The sequence below is a fragment of the Ceratosolen solmsi genome, unplaced genomic scaffold, assembly GCF_000503995.2.
Source record: "Ceratosolen solmsi marchali unplaced genomic scaffold, CerSol_1.0 scaffold1, whole genome shotgun sequence".
Taxonomy (NCBI): domain Eukaryota; kingdom Metazoa; phylum Arthropoda; class Insecta; order Hymenoptera; family Agaonidae; genus Ceratosolen; species Ceratosolen solmsi.
In genome coordinates, this window is record NW_011948415.1 from 2,421,582 (window position 1) to 2,442,910 (window position 21,329).

A 21,329-nucleotide genomic window follows, 5' to 3' on the forward strand; every position below is an offset into this window, starting at 1 on the left:
TATTGTAGCGTGTCAATACATTGTTGCAACGATGATGGCTTTACAATGTATCTTCCAAGACTAAGGAGTTACATTTCTCGCCGAGAGTTTTCACTTGCTATCCCACAATTGTGCGGATTCTAGCAGGTAAAAGATTTTCTTCGTCGGTGAGACGGGGGAGGGTGTGTGTGGGGGAAGGAGAAGCCTGGGAGTTCTGGACTACTTATTGCGGAGCATGTGTAGCAGTATCGGGATGCTTCTTTCTAAAATTACGATGAACATTAAAACCTTCGTAAAATTCACATGCGCAGCCGATTGTCTCGATGACGATATGACAGATAAATTATAGGATGAAGTGCTGTGGTCGGGGCTTTCCTAATTTATTCGTAATAATGGGGCATCCAGTGCACTGGATTTCTTCTTTTAACAATCTTATCAAATTTTTTCTTCCTTATCGTTGAGCAATGACATATTAAACGTATTAATAAGTACAGTTATATTTGCACAAACCCATGTTAATTGTAGTAGAATGTCGTTGACTTCAACCCCCGGATAGGCTCGAATAGAAAATTTTAAATCTTTTTGAAAGATATACGTATCTAAAGTGGTGAGGATGATGGTGGATTTAAACAGTAAATATGATTTTGCCGTGAAATAATGATTGTAAGGAATTGATTTATCGGTCCTCGAATCCAATTCTTTAACTTTGCACAATAATTATATTTTCATAAAGTTTCGTTCAAATAATATAGCTGTACACACGCGCACACGCTAACAGATCATTACTAAAAACATAGCTTACTTACTGTCTCGCTTTTTTCTTAATCAAACTGTTTCTTTTTTTATAATAGAATAATCGCTCGTGTCTGCAGTCAAAGAATATTTTAATTTTTTTTTTTTTTTTTTTTTTTTTTTAAACATTGTAATATATATCTCATATTATTACTAATAATATTAATTAATATTAATTAAATATCAAAAAAAAATACGAGCAGCACTATAATTATAATAGATAATTATTTCTATACTTTTTACTTAAGAATGGATCTATTTTGAATGAAAACTATCAGATAAGGAAGTTTTATAATATGTTGCATTGAGTTTTTTTTTTAATCAAATTGTAACAAATTATAATTTAAATGACATACTTAGACATTTATTCGAATGGATTTCAATAATTATATTAATTCAAAGTAACTCACTGAAATTTAATAATAATAATACTAATTGCGGTGAGATACTTTTTTAAGCTTTGATGACAAATTTTTTTTTACAATCAAAGAAATTAAAATATCTTGTTATAATTAAATTATGAAACTGAACTTCTGTAACCTTATTCTTCATTATGTTTCACAATATGTGATTTTTTTTTTTTTTTTTTTTAATTTTTTGCATCAATGGTGCACTACTAAAATCACAACAACGTAAGTCTTTTTCAAACTTTAATGCATCGATGATTCGTATAATTACAATCATTCCCAATCAATTATTAAATATTATAACGAAATCCAGTTTCTTTAATGATATATTGTATTATCAATTTTTTATTGTATTATTAATGACCTTTTAAATATATATTCATGGTTGGTTTAACAATATCAATAGTTAAAAAAATTCTGATTTTTTACGTGTCATTTTAGTTGAAGTTGTTAATTTTCTATTTAGTATAATCTATTTTATTAAATTACTTTCTTATAAGTGAATATTTTTACGGTGTAAAGAGATTTGGCTTTTTAGAAAACTACAAAGTGTGTTAATAGCTAAATTTTTAATTTGCGTAATTTTCTTAATCATAATCACTCATTAATGTAATTTTTATTATTCATTCAATGTATTATCAAGCAATAATAACTATGTAATTTAGAATAAATTGTTTATCAACAGCCACGTGAGTTTATTTTATAAATTATACAGACAATTTAATAAAGAAATTCAATTTTAAAAGATCAAATCTTTAACGAAGTTTATCTTTGATGAATATAAGTACTAAACTTGTTTAAATTACTAACTATATATCAACACAAATTGCCTGCCAAGAAATTTTTTAATAAACACGTTTGACAATACTTGCAGAATACTATATAAAACATTTGAAATTTCATACTCAAAATATTATAAATATCACAGCTCTACATTATTAACTGTTCTAAACATTCAAATAATCATGTTTTGACAATATTTTAATAACAAATTAACAACTTTCAACACAATTTACTAATAATTAAACGTTTTATCAAATATGCTATATTTGTAATTTTTGTGAGAATTAAAATTTTCTTTGCTAGAAAAATGCTGTTATTCATATATAAAGATACTTATAAATAGAGAGAGAGAGAGAGAGAGAGAGAGAGAGAGAGTTTGGGGGACAGATTTCGATGGATAAATATATTAGACGCTCAAACTATTTGAGCAAATCGAATGAAATATGCGTGACCTTTATTTCACAGACAATCCGTGAAAAATGAAGACAAATTCAATTTTTTTATATCAATCATTTTACTAGAATATTTTTAACGTTAAATAATTAAAAAAATTTATGCATAATTTTTTTGAAACTTATACACATCACTCACTATCCATAATAAAACAATATGATTTTATTTATTTTATTTTGACAATAAATACAAATATTTTTTTAACTATTATTTTCCATTTTCTTTATAAATGCTTCTATTGTATTAATTGTGGTACTATTATTGTTTAAGAATTATGTTATTGTAATATACATTACATATAATAATGTTAATCGGCTTCTTATATCTTAAGATTCTTATAAATTTTTTGTTTTATAATCCAAGAGAAAAGAGAAAGATTTAAAGTATATATGAACGAAAAATTATTCGAATTTGAAAATATTTTTGGTCAATTAGAAAATGAAAAATCCTTCGGTATCTTTTATTTTCAATAATGCAAATGATATTAGATAATCTATGGAAACATATTATAAGCTCGTAAAAATAATATATTGCATAATATATATATTTTTTATGATCAATAATAATTTTATTAATCAATAATAATTTCAATAGATTGTGAAAGGGTTCGAACAATAATTTACAATTTATTCTTAGTAAAAAATATTAATTTTATTTTTCCCAACCTTTACTTAGGTCTCAAACATATTTATAATTTGATCTTTAGCATTCCATCGACATCTACCAAATCGCAATACTCAAAATTGAGTATTTGAGATTCTAACATTCGTACAATATTTTATTCTGTCGATCATTGACTTATAGAGATATCTTTTTTTATTATAAATAAATTTATAATTTTTCACAAAAGATTCTTTGATAACGGAATATCCAGTCATTTATAAAATGTAATGTGATGCATGGTGATTACATGTAATGATTAGCGTTTTCGAAAGAAAAAGGGAATGTCTGGAATTGGATAATTGTATCCTTGTACTGATTTCGTAGTACTTGGTGGGAGAGTCGGAAGTGGAGCAGGACGACCAGTTGGTGGTGGGTACGACGATGTACGTATAGTTGTATAGTATTTTGGCGTCGGAGGAGGTGGAGCTGTAACAGTTACACGAGTTATTCTAGGTGTCGAGGGAGGCAAATACGGAGGTGATTTCGTACTCAATTGATTATTTGTATTTATGTGAGTCAAGGAAGATTCTGTTGGTCTTTGCGTTACTTGCGAATTGAATTTTGTAGTGGGAGGCTTAAATGTCGAAGAAGTTACTCTAGTTGGTTCATTGAATTGATTTGAAGCACTAGTCGATGATATTACTGGTGGCAAATACTCAGACGATTTTATACTTGTCGGTTTAGAAGTAAAAGTAGTTAATTGCGGTATTGTGAAAAATATTGGAGGGTTTGGTTTTTGCGTTGGTGCAGATGTAAAGAATTTTTCAGTTGTTTGATAAGGGGAAATAGTTGGTCGTGGACGCGAAGTCGGTGCTTGCGTTGTAAAACTTGATGGAGGACTCGTCACTTTTGGTGGTAGATATGGCAAAGGTCGAAGAGATGATGCAGGTCTTTGATCAGGAGCGTATGATGAAGGTCGTACTGGTCTAGGAGTTGATGTTGGAAATGATTGAGTTATTGGCGCAAGTGTCTGTGGTCCCGGTATTTTTTGAGAGAACGGTTGAATAGACGTTCCAAATGCTGGAGGAGTGGGTCTTCTATCTGGACCACGAGTTATTGGCGCCTGAGTTGAAGAATATGGAGGGACATAAGTTACAGGTTGTCGTGGTTGTGTTGGTCTTTGAGGAGCGGGCTGCTTTGGTTTTTCATTTGGCAGAAACGGTGATCTTGTAGTTAGATTTGGAAGTATTTGAGTTGATGCAAATGGTGTTGGTGTCGTTAGCCGTACATTTGAATCTGAATGTACAGGGGTCTTACCGAATGGTGATGGTGGAATATAAGATACAGGTTGGCGTGAAGGCTGATTGAAAAATGGCCCTGTAGAAATTTGATTTATTTGTGTACCGGGTCTGTTAGAAGGTTGTTTTGATCCAGGTCGAGAAGGATATGTATTATAAGATCCGGGTTTAGAAGATTGTTGATTTGAAGGACGTTTTGGTGGAGTCGGACGTACGTATACAAATGGTCGTGGTGAGCCAGGAAATTCTGTTTCAACAACTACACTTGGTTGCGGAGGTGCTGACACAGGTGGGCCGATAAAAATTGATGGAGTTGGCTTATCAGGAGCAAATGTATTAGGTCTTTGAGTATTATATGGATTTGGTGTAACTGAAGATTCCACAGGCTGCTTAGAAGTTGTATATCGTTCTGATGGCCGTGACGAAGTAAATTGATCAAGAGATTGATTTGGTTTTTGAGAAGGAAGATTAAATTGTATTTCAGGTTTTGGATAGCCATATCCAGTAGCAGGAGATTGCCTTTGAGCAGTTGATGTAAAAATGCTGGACGTAGGTTTTGCTTTTATTGCATTTTGTTCTGCATTAATTAGTGGTGGTCTTGTTTGAGTTGGCGATGTCCTTGATGGTTGAAAGGGTTGCGACGTTGATGGTTTTGGATAGACATATCCTCCAGTCTGTTGATTATTTAACACAGGCTTCGGTTGAGGCGATGGTCTGTAATTAGTTACTGGTGGTTTCGGCTGAGGTGGCGGCGTTCTCGGTGGTTGAAAGGGTTGCGACGTTGATGGTTTTGGATAGACATATCCTCCAGTCTGTTGATTATTTAACACAGGCTTCGGTTGAGGCGATGGTCTGTAATTAGTTACTGGTGGTTTCGGCTGAGGTGGCGGCGTTCTCGGTGGTTGAAAGGGTTGCGACGTTGATGGTTTTGGATAGACATATCCTCCAGTCTGTTGATTATTTAACACAGGCTTCGGTTGAGGCGATGGTCTGTAATTAGTTACTGGTGGTTTCGGCTGAGGTGGCGGCGTTCTCGGTGGTTGAAAGGGTTGCGACGTTGATGGTTTTGGATAGACATATCCTCCAGTCTGTTGATTATTTAACACAGGCTTCGGTTGAGGCGATGGTCTGTAATTAGTTACTGGTGGTTTCGGCTGAGGTGGCGGCGTTCTCGGTGGTTGAAAGGGTTGCGACGTTGATGGTTTTGGATAGACATATCCTCCAGTCTGTTGATTATTTAACACAGGCTTCGGTTGAGGCGATGGTCTGTAATTAGTTACTGGTGGTTTCGGCTGAGGTGGCGGCGTTCTCGGTGGTTGAAAGGGTTGCGACGTTGATGGTTTTGGATAGACATATCCTCCAGTCTGTTGATTAGTTAACACAGGTTTCGGTTGTGGAGATAAAGTTGGCTGCGGTTGATAAGGTTGCAGTGTCGATGGTTTCGGATAAACATATCCTCCAGTCTGCTGATTAGTTAACACAGGTTTCGGTTGAGGTGATGGTGTGTAATTAGTTACTGGTGGCTTTGGCTGAGGTGGCGGTGTTCTCGGTGGTTGAAAAGTTTGCGATGTTGGTGGTTTTGAATAAACATATCCGTCGATCTGTTGACCTAGAGACACTGGTTGTTTAATCGGTTTAACTGGCTGCACTGGTTTTTCCGTTTTGGAAAATTCATATGGATTAACCACATTTTGGGGAGTTGGCGATGGCCTTGGTTGAAAAGGGTTCGTTGGTATCGATGTTACAAGTGATGGCTGAGGAGCAGCTTCTACTCCTCTGCTATAATCCCAAAAATATATAGGTTATTATAATATTAATGAAAAAATCATTGATTGAATAGAATGATTAAATTTTTGTTTTTAATAATACACCTACAGTGGCAACCTAAATGGCTGGCTTGGCACTGGATAATCATAACCTTGAAAACTTCCAAAATTTTTCGAAGCACTATCAATCGCTCTTTTACTTCTTTCGCCTGCATGGCAGGAAGCGATAAGTACCACTAAAGTGGTATTCCATAATAGCTTCAACTATAAAAGAATTATATTGCATTTTTATGTTAAATCATTATATGTGGAAGGAAAATTAATTTCTAAATCGTACTTATGGAAAATGTGATTTACTTTATATATTGTTTAAAAGATCAAGTATTTATAAATTTGCATCAATCATTTTTAGATAACTTCACAACTTAATAACGAAGATGTTTATTAGAACATACGTGTGAGTGATTGAGTAATTGAGTGAGTGAGTGTGAGTGTGAGTGTGAGCGTGAGTGTGCGTGTGCGTGTGCGTGTGCGCGTGCGTGCGCGTGCGCGCGTTTGTGCGTGTACGTATATACAATTATGAAACTAGCTTATTATAACGTTAGATTTATTTAGAGTAGCGACATATTGTTATACCGAAGAATGAACGTAAAATGAAGAAACAACTGTGAAGTAATTTACTTTTACTTCGTTATTTAAAATATTTATAATATATTTTATTACGTAGAATATAAATTTTAAGATTGAATTATATTGATAAATATAAAAATTAGTAATAATTCTCTATTATCAAATTATATTTAAGGATTTTTTTTTTTTTTATTTAATCGTGATTTACAAATATTTATTTTTTTGTTTTGTTTTGTTTTTGTTAAATTTAATAGTGATTTTAAATAAAACTGTCGTGATAATTAGAGATAATGAAATAGCTTTGAATAAATATTTAAATAAATTTCAATCCTTTGTATAGTATAGTATCGAAACGAAGATTATGTTTAATACTAATTGGATCGAAGAATTTTTTTTGGAAAAAATAATTGTCAAATATAAAATAATTTAATCCAATGTAGCAAAAGGGAAAGTCTGAAAGCCATATGAGTTAAATTCTTAACAAGAAATCTCCTTAATTGTTTGTCGGTATACAAGAACAATATCACTGTATATAGAAAATACGTTCATTGTCTCAATGTAGGCATAGGATACAAAACTAACTTACTTTTGCCATTCAATAGTAAATAAAGCCTTAGTTCATTAAAAATTGCGATACGAGTGGCGAATGTTTGTAAATATATGAGTTGAAATTAATATTTCTACGAAAGATACAAGATAAGAAACATAATGGTAAAATATGTTTATCGGTTTATCACGAAATACTAAATATTTTCTATGCCACGTTAAGTTAACTTGTAGAAGTTAACATTTTGGCTGCAGCTCGAAGTTAGTATTTTAATGTCAAATTGATTAAAGAACGTCTGATATCATGTTTATTCGATTGAGAGATACGAAAAAGAAAAGAGTAAGAAAAATGGGAAACCTGTTAGTTTTATGCTCTTGCGAAAGGACGCAACTCATCCTGAATTTTATGAACATTTTTTTTATTTTACGCTAAATTCTTTCTCGTTCAATTTACAATCCTGACATTTATTAAATAAGCTTTTCAACATGACGAGATATAGCAACCTCAAACACATCATTAATTAAAGGAATTAAGCAAGCATACCGACATTATAACTTCTTGTGTTCAAAGCTATTTTGTCATCGCTAATTCGTAAGAGTGTTTGAAAAATTTTTCAGAAATGCGCACAAACAAAATATACTTAATTACATTTAATAATTCCGGTAAAGATACATTTTCTCGTCTTTTCAAGGCTATGCAATAGATATTATAGCATTTGAGTAGATGCAAATGATGAATCACGGCAAGGGAATAAACCTTAACGGCTGATTGTGACGTGAGACTCGGGAGGATACCTCAGAAAATAAGTATACGTCTGCAGTATAATCTTTAAGAAATTGAAAGTTCTTTTCTACTCTGTTCTTAAGAACAAGAAGAAGAAGAAGATAAAGATGAGATGATGAAAAAAATTAAAAGGAACATACCACTTATCCGCGAATAACTAAATACTTTAACCTTCGTCCGATTGGCCTAACGCGATGAGGCCTTTTAGTCAAATCAATGATTTTATGATTTTAATCTGGAAATAAGTAATGAGACAAAGTAGAAAAAAGAAAAAAATGGGTGGGGGGGGGGGGGGGGGGGGGGGGGGGGGGGGGGGGGGGGTGGACGAGGGAGAGAGAGAAAAAACACGTATAAGATAGTTAGTACACGACGAGGAATTTTTACAAAATCAACGAGTAGAAAAATTCTTTTCGTGGATTAGAATTTTTAATCATAGTTATTTTTAGATCAATCATTGGAAAAAGTATATTGGCATCCCGGAGTGGAGAATTCTTCGAGAACTTAGGCGATTCCCAATTTTCAATTATTAATTCGGCAATTTTTATCGTATTAACTTCGAAAGATCATACGGGCTGAGACGTATTATCGAACGGCATATTTTACAATTATTGACACGGTATTTAATGGGAAATTATTTATTCTCGAATTTTTACTAATTTAATGTCAACGATATCCAAACGATATCCAATGTAAATTTACACCTTCTGAGAAGGAATTCAAATTATCATTATACAATGACGAGCAGAAGATATAACATGTTATAAAATTTTTACCTACTATTAACGAATAATTCATTAATTAAACTTATAAATATAAATTTGCTTCTATCATTAGGAACAATTATCTAATAATAATCGTATATTATTACATACTATTGTATACTATGGTTATTAATTACTCTAATATAGTCTTCAATAATATTACAAAATGTAATTAGAATTTTCAAGTTTTATCTATGCCATTAATTCCCGTAATATAAATAAATAAAACATGTATATATATATATATATATATATATATGTATTTTTTTATTTTTTATTTTTATATATAATAATAAAAATGTTTGTTTAAATTTAGTACCTAAATCTCATAGGTTAACCATTTTGATTATTAGATATTACAAGAGAATCAATGATTTAAGTAGAGAAATAACTTGATTACTTTATTACGTCGTTATAATACAGGTTGTTCACACTTATCAATCTTGTTACGTGATCGATCAAACTAGAAAAACATAGATATGTCCGTTAGACTCGACGCTAGATTGTTCATATAATTAATAAGAGATTAATTGAAAGTAACAATGAACTTAAATTGAGCGATTATCAAATTTTGACGAATTTAATAGTACGTTTATATAATAAAAAAGTGACCTTTCACCACTAGTCACACATCACATTTCTTTAATATTCACAGATGCACAACACTTTAAAAGCGATATTTCACAAGATTTTATTGAATTCATTATTTATTTTGTAAGCAATTTAATAAATTATTCCAAGTAATATTTGTTTTTCAATAGATAAAAAATGTTTGGTAATAGGTGAAATGATGAGTCAATATATTTACTGATTAATTTAATTGTATTTCTGTTAGTTAGGCAAGTTAACAATCTATACTTTCGTATTCACATTTATCATCGCGTTTTTACAAATAAATGATTCTCTCTTTTTCTCTTTTTCTTCATCGGTATCTATTTATACTTTTTATTAGTTTTCAAACTGAATATATTTGTGTGTGTGTGTGTGTGTGTGTGTGTGTGTGTGAAATGTGTGAAATTTGTGTGAAATGTGTGTGTGTGAGTTATGGTCTTGTAAATATAAAAAATCTACGTATAAAGATAAAATTACAAAACAAAAAATGTACAAACGATAAAAGCAAGCTTTTCAAATTCTCTTTTATAAAATACATATAAAAAATAATACTTTTAAAAAATGTTAATTGTACTTGGAGTAAAGCGTTTAAAAAATTTGCATTTTCATTCATTTATTTATATTTTTATGCATTTATATAATACTGTTACCAAAGCAATTAAGTCCTGTCGATCGATTTATTTCCTTATAATAGAGATTTTTTTATCCTTATCTCAGTCTCTACCGTTTTCAATTGCCAATACCACTATAAACACTTCAGCGGTAAAAATTTTAATTTCCTTATAAATTTTCATTAAATTCGTTAATTTTTCATTCAAATTAGGATTTAAAGATTAAATGAAATTGAGCTACGAATTTGAGTTCTTAATGATTTAGTTAGTATAGACAACCTTTCCCGGTACGGACAATATAATATATACGAGACAATTTTATCTCCCGTCACATGTGTAATTTCTTATGGAATGAGAAATTTTAATAAAATGAAATGCGTGATTAAGCATGAATAAATACATTTAACAGTAAAACTGCTCGATTATTTTCATTCTATTTCTATATTAATAATTAATTAAAAGTCGGTAACGATTAAAATCCTTATATCTTTGTTAATTATATAATTTCAAGGTTTCGAATAAATATTATGCATATATATATATATATATATATATATATATATATATATATATATATAATATATTGCGTCTGGCGAAAAATTTTTTCAGACTTCTTTAAATGCAGGAATCTTCGTGTAACTTAAAATTTTCAATGCCTGTTAAGAAATTACGGGATTTTTTTTCGTACCACCGCTTCATTCTCCATAACAATAGAAATTGTTAAATGAATGATTTATGATAAGATGCAAAACTGTCGTAATCAAAACGAATTAAAACGTAAGAATTTACGAACTCGAGTAAAGATAAAACACAAAAGTAAATAAGCATTTAAAATGCGCGCACAATGTTTCTCTGCATAAATATTACACGCTCACAGCCTCGGATTAACGATAATCATTTGGCAATGTCCATAAGTAAGCACAGTAAACAAAAGTGAAACTTTCAAACTGCAAATAATGAGAGGACAGTCCGCAGGAAAAAGCGTAAGTTTGCGATGGTGTGGTGGTCGCTTAGCGACGAGAAATCAAAATTTAAATGTACAATTGGCCAAGCCACGCTATCGCTGTTCGTAAAGTTGGTAATAAGTGTTGTGCATCCACCGTTGCGTGCGCAATTACCAACTGCCGAGCGAACTTGCGAACAGCACTCGAGGCTGCCAAGCATATTTCAAGCTCCCCTCGTCCAAACGCGAAAGCCCAGACGTCCCCCGGCATCCACAGGTGCGGGTCTCGTCCTTATCACAGGTCTCACACTGGCTGCGCGTCACTTCCGGATAACGTGCGAGGAGAGGATAATGGTGTCCCGATGACGCCGCGATCGGGGTGTTCGATTAGGGGAGTGGGAAAGGCTGCCAGGGGTGTCACTCGCGTGGCCGGGCTGGTCGGGGTGGGGGTGGGACGGGCCGCCCTTTGAGCCCGTAACTTACCATCGTGCCACGGTCTCCGTCTCGCAGGCTCGGGGCTCGGTTTGCTTCGTCACGGGCGTCCTTGCGCTCGGATTAAAAACTAACGCATTGCTCGCGGGATCGGTTGTCCCGGGAGTTAACTTGTGCGTGAACCCGCGCGATGGAGCATTTATAGGATTCACCCGGTTGCTCGGCGTTAACGATCGGCCATGGAGTGGGGGGTCCCGCGCGCGCGCCCGGGGTCCAGCCGATGGTCGTCGAGCGCCGCGAGGATGCTGTAATGGGCCTCACCCGTGAGTGGGGCTGAGCGAGACGGAGAGAAAGGAGAGGCCGGCCGAGGAGCGAGAAGTCTGGTGGGTTACGGCGGCGGGACGGGGATCCCCCGTGTACGTGTGCGTAACTTTGATGGGGGAGGGGAATGTTGGGGACGGGGGAGGGAGGGGGTGTGTGACGGTGATGGTGCTGGTGTAGAGATGATACGGGGGGGGGGGGGATGGAAGGAGAAGCCGGGGAATCCATGGCTCCGCCTCATTGGGCCTAATGGAGCGGCTTTGACGCGGCCGAGCGCGTTGAACGAAATTCGTTGGGATCAGCGAGGATGTCACGTAGCTCGTGGAGGCCCTAATTTTACGAATTATGCTCGAGAGAGGCATTGTCTGCGCGAAGATTTAAAATGGGTTTGTGAATAAATTAGGCCAAGATTGATAAACTCGAGCACCGAGTTTTTCGAAAGTTTTATGAACGATCGTCGAGACGATTAAAGAAAATACTCTGGGCATTAAACTCTTGGGAGTGATGCTCGATTCAAAGCTCCATACGATAAAATGCATAAAGAGCCTCGATTTTATGCTTGTAGGCTTAGAAAAGGAGAGAACGAGGATCGTTCTTTTATTGGCTGTTGTGTAGGCTAATGCATAGGAGATTAGTTTAGATTATCCGTATAGTGAAGCTGTGGATACACGAGTTACGCTATGTAATGATTTACCAATAAATTTAAATTATATATGCCATAATTGTTTTAAATAAATTTAATGAGTATAATTAATGCATGTGTTGGTAATGTAATACTTGTAGGATCTTTACGTTATCCCACATGCTTGGAGGAATGGGAATGTGAAAATTGTTTTATCCATCATCGTTTTAGGCCAGTTGTACTTGTAAGCTAATATACTCATAACATATTAGTTTGTACTATTATAATTATAAGTATTCGATCTGTCGTATTTCTCCAATGAACTAGTAATTTTTGTCGAATTAATAAATTAATTATTTGGACCGTGTATTTTTATATTATCATAGGGTGTGAGTGCAATCAATGATCTTAATTTTTATTGCAAAGAATAAACTTAAGAAAGGTATGCGAAGAAACATACTTAACACACAATGATACGAAAAATATTTATTTAAATCGTATAATGATTAACGAATTTAATGAAACAATATAATTTTGAAAATCTATGTTTACAATGTTTTAAATTAATAAATAATGATATTGGTGAAAATGTAACTGGCCTTGAGAAATATATACGCGAGGTGTGCAAATTACATAAATTAAAGTAAAAGTTCGTTTGAAGAAACCTTACATTATTATAAAACTCATCAAACCGCTTCGTTTTAGTGTAAACATTTTTAAAAAAATTTCCACCTCGATTATTATACTTTATCATCGTCCTTGACAGAATGACAAATTCCTTCCATTTTAATCAGTTTAATAAAATTTGTGTGTAATGAAGGGAAGCGCTTGAGAAGTAATCGGCAAGTAATACTCGTAGTAACGAATTTAACAACAATTGGCCGAATTCTAAAATTATGTATAAATGTTTTTAGTCCAATGTAAATTATGTAAATGAAGATATACGTATTTTTATCATTATATAAGTTTAGAACGCGTAAATTAAATTTCATATCATTTAATCGCGGTAACATAAGCGTCTGTTGAAAAAAGGTTAATCTCTTATGCAATCACTGTCGCCCAATTAGCTGAAGATTTTCTTTTTCTTTGTAACGTTAGTCATCAATAAATTTTGGATTATATGTTATATATTATTGAAATTGAAAAAATTGTTTAAAAAGCAATTGTGTATCTCTATGCAAGATAATTTAAATTTAAATTTTATGAATTCAAATCAACAGTGTGGATAATAACGATAACTCAGCTTGGTCTTTAATGATATGAATATGAAATTTTATTCGGAATTTCACCGTTTCCGCCATCTTCATTCCTGCACGCTTAATTTACCTAAAGTTTAATGTAAATCTGTCAAGGTCACTTAGTCGGAAGGACACGGCATAGCCTTATGTATTTGTAACTTGGCCTAAGTGTATTTAATTGTGTTTTTAATATTATATGAACAATATTTATTAGATTTATTAGTGAATTGGAAGAAAAGATTATTACAGAGGTACGATTACTTTACAGAGGAAAATTGGCGGATTTCACGAGCACACTCACATTCATATATGAATATCGATAGGAATATATGCACGTGTCATGTATCAACACAAATGCAATTCCATAAAGTACCTAATATCCGTAGAAATTTAATGTTATGACATTCAATGAATGACAAGTAATTAAATGCAAAGATTTAATTAACTTATTTTAATCGCATAGAATATTTTGTGTTTTATTAGTTGACTTCGTTATTATATCCTCAGCATTCAATTAATTGCGTATTAAGCATATTAAACAATTATAAAGTTTCAAATTAAAGTATGCTTTATCAAAAACCTCATTGGAGCTTGTCATTGATGTTGATATTTCAGCGAACTGTACATACAATTTTTCATTCAATTATTGAAGCAATAAAATAATTAATTAATAAAACTAATTAGATTGGCTGACGAGATTATCGAATTTGTATGACAAAGTTTTTTTTTTTACCATTACAACTTAATCATAAATTTAAGTTTAATTAATTTTAATAAGTATAATTAATACAGCTTAATAAAACACGTTGCAACATAAATAAAATTTAAGGAATTATCAATAAATGCTTTTAAAATTTAATCGATTTGACTAAACAATTACACTCTATGTTGCAACTCTTTCTTAATAAATATAATTGATTTATAATTATTTTCTTTGATTTGTTGGCTTCATATTAATTAATTTGAAATATTTCAAAGGAAACATTTCGAGCACACTGACCTAAAAAAATTAAATAATTTTTTTTTTTATGTTTAATACAATGTACATTTGATTTAGCTCAAGAATAAATTTCAGCGTGAAAGATTATTAATTGAAAAATCTTTGTCCTCCCTGATAAATTACTTGATCGGATAGCAAAATGTTAATTTTTCAACAAACGATGTATAAGATGAATAAGATAACACTTTTTATATTATATGAAATTTATGTCATGTTTAAGTAACTTTTGCGCGAGTCTAAGTAAAGTAGTTTAAAGGTATATAAATAGTTTAAATGTGATTTTCAATGATTACGATTACGGCTATGTCTTTCATAAACAAAATTTATGTGGAAATAGCATTTCTCAAAGAAGCTAATATTTATTCAGTTAGATTTTAATATTTATACTTTATTCTCACAGAGCCTACTTTAAAATTATTTTGAAAAGGGTTGTGACACTTTACGACTTTACCTTTCACTGCAAACATTAGTAGTCTATGAGAACGGCATTCCATATAATTAGACAATTCATCCATTCGATATAATGGAAACATGGTCGTTTTTGTTAAAAATGATTCTACCGATGCTCGTTTAACCAATTGGCCGTTAACATATAATTAACATGCTTTAACATATAGTTTAACAAATTATCAAGACGCAATCTGGCTAATTTGCAATGTACAGGGCCGTGCATATTGATTTGAGGGAGAAAGTACCGTATTTTCGCACACATTTCATCAGTCGTAAGGTCGAAAGCTCGATCTGGTTTTCGGTTATCGAGAAGAAATTTGCAGGGATACGAACAGTTTTTATGATCGGATTAAGTTTTTATATTTTTTATGTGAATTATACAGATATGTTCTTTTACCTGCTTTTGGCCTGTAACTTCATACTTTCAACAGAAGTATGGTAATGCTGTTAAAAAACATATTTTTAAAATCAACATATTTTCAATTATATATTTAAATGAAACAATCTTTCATGGATAATTACGAAATAAATATAATAATTGTGTGATTAACTATATTTTTTATAACGAGTAAAGAATAAATTGATGTGAAAACTGATATTATCTACTAAAGAGCATTTTTTCGTTTTTATTACATTTGCATTGTATTTCCAAGTAATTTCCAAGTAAATAATTGTATTTGATGTTTTTTTCTTCTTTATTTTGTTTTAATTAACTTATAATAGCTTTCATTCGTTTTTTATTGAAACAAAAATAAAATATAATATACATCGTGCAATTGTTTTGAAATATTAACGATATAATTAAGCATTATAAATAAGGTATTTTTTACAGTAAAATATGCCTAATGTTAAGCCATGGTAACTGGTTAGTATTTTTTTAACAATGAATTCTTTTAGTAGAGAAAATAAATTTTTTATAAGCATGAAAAAACTATTTAACAAATTTTGTAATTTAAAACATTAAATTAGTTCAAAAACATATTTTTCTCAGAAGATATATGCAGGTTTTCTTCTGATCGAAAAATTGGCAAGTTTGACTGTTAGTAAAATTGAAAATCTATAATTTATTTGCAGCCTTAATCTTAGTGGATTAAGAGGATCAAAAGTTGAGAGATTTTTTAAAAGTGGGCAACCTCGTATGGACTTGTAAATAAATGAAACGATTGCAATTAGCATTAATTGACAAACGCAATCTGTACAAACGCAATTCGCCTGTCGGTCAAAATTTCCTCGAATTAATCAATACTTTTGTTTATGCCAATTTTTAAAAAATATACACAGAATAATTCCCGAGAATCATTCACTACTATCTAATAATTAATTATTTCGATCAATTTTATTATACGTAAATTAATTTTAATATTTTTGACAATGAAATATAATAATAAAATAGTGAGAAATTTGTTATTGGAAACAAGAAAAATTAAAAATAAATTTAAATAATTATACTTAAATTATAAAGAAATTCTTAAAAAAAAAATACTTTCTCAGACCTTATTCGGGTTTTTTTTTCTCTTTGTTTTATTATTGTCGCGTCTAGACATGCACTTAAGTCTTTTCTCACCTAACATTTTAATTTTGAATAACATTAATGTGTCAACTTCTAGGTAAGTGTCAGTGGTAATAATCATAAAAAGGGAATATTTTTTTCTAAACATAGGCAAATTTGTATGAGCATAAAAAGTATTCTTTATGTAACGATTAACTTAACAATATAATTGCATTATTAATAAACGAACAATTTATCATCTAGTAGTACGTCGTAATTTATGAGAAAGTTTGTTCATGTATATAGAACTATGAACTTAGTATTCGTTACTTCGTACATAACTAATATTAAAAACAAACGAACGTACATGTCAAGTTCAGGAAATTTAATTATTACAAGCACATTAATTACAAGTAACCATAAGAACTGATTTTATGAGAAACATTAAATACAGACGGTATCATCTAGTTTAATAGTCGTTGAACTGCGGATGTGATAATTTATATACTAAAATTATAAATGACGGATCATATCTCAGCTCACACGACTGTTATCTCTTCTAATTACTTGCGTAATGAGAATTAAAAAAAAGACATCATAACTACTATTTCGACATAATATTAGAATAGACTTGGGAACATCGGTTCCACGAGTAGCCGCTGATCAAATGAATATGCATAAAATTCTAATCATAGTCAAGGAAAAAACATAGCTGCACATGCATAATCATTATTAATATTTTATTAAAGTTTTATGATGAATGATTTTAAAAATTACTCGATATATATGTATTGCCGTAGAATTATAATCTTCATTGGGTCTGATTTATTATAACTTTAATTTTTCAAAAGAAATGGTCACTCTTCCTTTCGTTTATTCTTTGTTTACATTATATTTTATCCTTGACATAATCATTCCTAAGAAAACTTTAATATGGGAAGAGGATGTAGATTTCTTTTTTTTCACACATTTTGTGAATTATTTTTTGTGTTTACGTGTATGCTTTTTTTTTTCTTGTTATTTTATTCAATAATATTTTACTCAAAATTTATACACTTTTAGAACATTTATATCCTTATTCCACTTCTTTTATATTATTTATCTTTATAATGTTAAAAGGAATATAGCATACTAAGCCTTTTTTAAATGGAATACTGGAAATGGAGAAAATAATAATGTTTTATCATGATTACCACTTTCATTTTTCATTGAAATTTAACCAATAACTGAAATTTAAACGTATAAATAATTTCTTTTATTTTCTTATACAAAATATTAGAAAACTATTAAAGAATTCTTAGGAAGGAATCCTGCAAAATACAGTTAAAGAACATTTTTCTTAGAGATTTTGAATGAAAAAATAAATACAATATTTTCGGGACATATACGTTGTGTATATTGATAATACTAAAAATATATGAATTATTGAAAAGTCTCTGTTTAATTAATTTGTTCAATAAATTATGATTCGGTTTATTCCATTTAAGCAGTGCTAAATAAAACTACGATATTGCAGACAAATATCGTATTACTTCATAGATCATATAGCAATTACACCTTCAATCTTCTACCCGTAAATCAATAATAAATTAGTTTATCTTTAATATTAAAATATTAAAATACCATGTTCTCTTATTAAAATATAAAAATGTAAATTTAACAATTAATAATATATTAAAAAATAAAATCACAATTTAATGTAATTTAATGTAATCCATGATATTAAAGGGACATTTGGACAGTGATAAAAATGATAAGTATATAATAATCGGTAACAACTAATGGTTTTCATAAATCAAATAAATAATGCCTATTTCAATATGTTTTTACTTGGTAAAATTATATATTTCCATAAAAATTCTGGTACTAATTGCGTTGTTCTAAATTAAAATTCAATTAGCTTATATTAAATTTAGTTTTAGTAGTATTTTTATATATAATTTATTATTATAATTTAGTATTAAATTCAATTAGCTTATCGATTAAATTTATTCAATACAATGTAATAATTAAGAAGAAGATCAATAATAATCAAATATATAAGAAACATTTAAGAAAAAACGTTAAAAAATATTGTAATATATTATGATTTCGATTATTATGGAAATGAAGCAGTAATAATTAAGTTCCTTATTATTCCTATTAATACAATTAGCTTCTGTACTACAAAGTTTCAAATCCACGTTAATCTCTATATTTACGATACAGAGAGAATTTTCACGCATAAAATAAGTATTAATATATTTTAAGTCTTTTATACAAACTATTGGAATTCTAATAAAACTCTAGGTCATTGATAATGAAATTTAAAATAGTGAATATATTGTGTATATGTATACATATATATATATATATATATATATATATATATATACATACATATGTATACAATTGCAAAGGAATTTAAATATTCTATTTTTGTGGAATCTATATGTATAGATGACGAGTTTTCTATAGAAATAATAATTCTATAATTTATTTTTATAACATTATAAAAATGCTCCAAATAATCGCTTTCGTAACCAATGTAGCCACGAAAAATGCAATTAACTATTTATATTATAATATAACTAATAAAAATATCCGTTTCAGGTGTTACATTACTTTATGTAGTATATGTAATTATTTATTATTATGATTTTTGTTTTTTGGAGTAGTTGTCGATAATGATTTATTATTCAAGTATAACAATATCTGTGCCATATAATTGTGATCCTGCATAGTTATTGAATAAAAGAAATCATTGTAATTATCGTGATGGAAAATCATATTGTAAAACTATTTATTTTTTAAAATAGATTACATAATTATCGTTTATAGTAATATTACATTTTTATTTACTTATTCTCATTAAACATATTATAATATGGATATTTGGACACTGTTATTAAGTTGACAAATTCCATTATATGTATTATAGATTTTTAATAATAAGAAGCTTAGGAGCAGAGGCCGATTCAAAGATACGTATTTTTTTTTTTGTTTTTGTTTTTATTTTATTGAAAAGGTTAACATTTATAAAATGAAGTAATAATTAGTAATATAAAAACGATGAAAAATCTGAAGTAAATCGATGATTTTTATTTAATATGATTGGCCAGCGAGATGAGACCGCTGCCAAAAAGTGTCAAGATCGAAATCAATTTGCTGTGAAAATTTAATAAAATGTTTGCCCGAATCTCAGAGTTTTTCATCAGATAAAGTAACCATGTCCAAATCCGCCATATGGATAGCCTGTAAAGCAACGAGTATGAATTATTAGCTCGTGAATTTTTTAATTTTCGTGCATTTGTAATATAATTCAATCCACGAACTCCAAAGTAAAGTTTTAATGGGCTCGTTGGTAACTTACCCCACTTGCCGTGTCCGTAGCCAAATCCATGACCATATCCATATCCGGCACCATAGCCAAAGTAGGGATATCGATGATAAGAGTAGCTAGGGTAGCCGTATCCTCCGTGATAACCTCCGTGACCATAACCCAATCCGTGATAACCAGGCTTAGCAGTTACAACTGCTAGCATCGCGACGAGTAAAAATGCCACGAGCTATTAATCCAAATAACAATGCTGTTATCGACGTAATGAGAATTATACTTGTAATAGAGAAATTTGTTTAATTCCTAAGTGATAAGTCCTTTGCGAGTATTGCTTCTTGAAGTTTAATGCACGTAAAATTAAGAATTTAGAATGCTTTTAATGTTTCATTCAATGTAAATGTGGAATGATGCTTAGCGACGGGAGTTATCTTAGCATTCTCTCGCACATTTATTAAACAATTTAATATCTATTTTATAATTACTTAAGATCAAATATATGAATAAATGCTATAGTACCTTATTTTATTCGTATAAGAAATTCCACTTGTTAAATATCCTTTCAAAGGAGACAATTGATATTCTGAATTTGTGTGCGCGTAACGCATAGGTTCATATTATTTTACACGACCAAGTTATCTCAAAAGAAATAAGTAAGAACGTAAGCTTGGAATAATTTCTAAGCGATACTGGATATTGGATTTGAATTCTTAATTTATACTTCGGATATAAATCCGGATCGAATATACCACGGATAAATCTACAATGCAGATGAAGAATATCCATTGTCATAGTAGATTATTCTAACGGACACAGGTGAGGTATTTTTTTTTTTTTTTTTTTTTTTTTTAAATTTTTTTTCTTTTTATCATTAACTAATGTTTATGTAAGCTTAGATCGAATAAAGTGATGAATACGCGTATATAGAACTCAATTAAATAAGCATTGAATTACAGAGTATTCAGCAAGATCAACGGATACTTCGTCTTTCGTATAAAATGCTTTACGTAGTGGATATTTATATAAAATATTTATATTCTATCGATCTTGCAGCATCATAGCTAGAAGAGTATCGAGCGGCTTATGACGCTTTTGAAAAATACGATTTCCGATGATAAAAAGTAAGATGAAGTTAGTTAAAGAAGCGCCGCACCTTGTGATCGCGCACATAACATCCGAAAGTTGGATTGCCACACTCGTCCAATTCATTTTAACAAAGTGGACAGATTTAGAAAAGCTACGTCGACGTAGAATGCGGATAAGGCACACTCCCACAATGCGTCGCCCAAAGTGACGGATTAAGATAGAAAATTAAAAAAAAAAAAGCAAAATGAAAAAGATTAAAAATTAAAAAAAATGAAGGAACGAACGGAACTCCCAGCGCAATGGAAAAGCGAGGCGAAGAAAAATGCAAATGACTCACGAGCTTGGAGCAGGCCATGTCGAGGATCCAACGTCCACGGAGTTTCACAAATCCTCGACCGCTCGGCTCT

The 21,329-nt window shown here is 30.8% G+C and overlaps 2 protein-coding genes across 2 annotated transcripts; both read right to left on the minus strand.

Annotated features, from left to right (window-relative positions):
• Positions 1-3,080: 3,080 nt before the first annotated feature.
• Positions 3,081-11,570, minus strand: LOC105369058 (proline-rich extensin-like protein EPR1). The gene is made up of 3 exons (XM_011508300.1): positions 11,452-11,570; positions 6,191-6,345; positions 3,081-6,094 (listed from the first exon to the last, which is right to left on the minus strand). The coding sequence occupies exons 1-3, from the start codon at positions 11,452-11,454 to the stop codon at positions 3,334-3,336; spliced, it is 2,919 nt and encodes a 972-aa protein (XP_011506602.1). The 5' UTR covers positions 11,455-11,570; the 3' UTR covers positions 3,081-3,333.
• Positions 11,571-19,691: 8,121 nt separating this feature from the next.
• On the minus strand, positions 19,692-21,329 carry LOC105368574 (neuropeptide-like protein 30). Its single transcript, XM_011507606.1, has 3 exons — positions 21,260-21,329; positions 19,873-20,068; positions 19,692-19,754 (listed from the first exon to the last, which is right to left on the minus strand). Exons 1-3 carry the CDS (start codon positions 21,275-21,277, stop codon positions 19,714-19,716), a joined length of 255 nt encoding a protein of 84 aa, XP_011505908.1. The 5' UTR covers positions 21,278-21,329; the 3' UTR covers positions 19,692-19,713.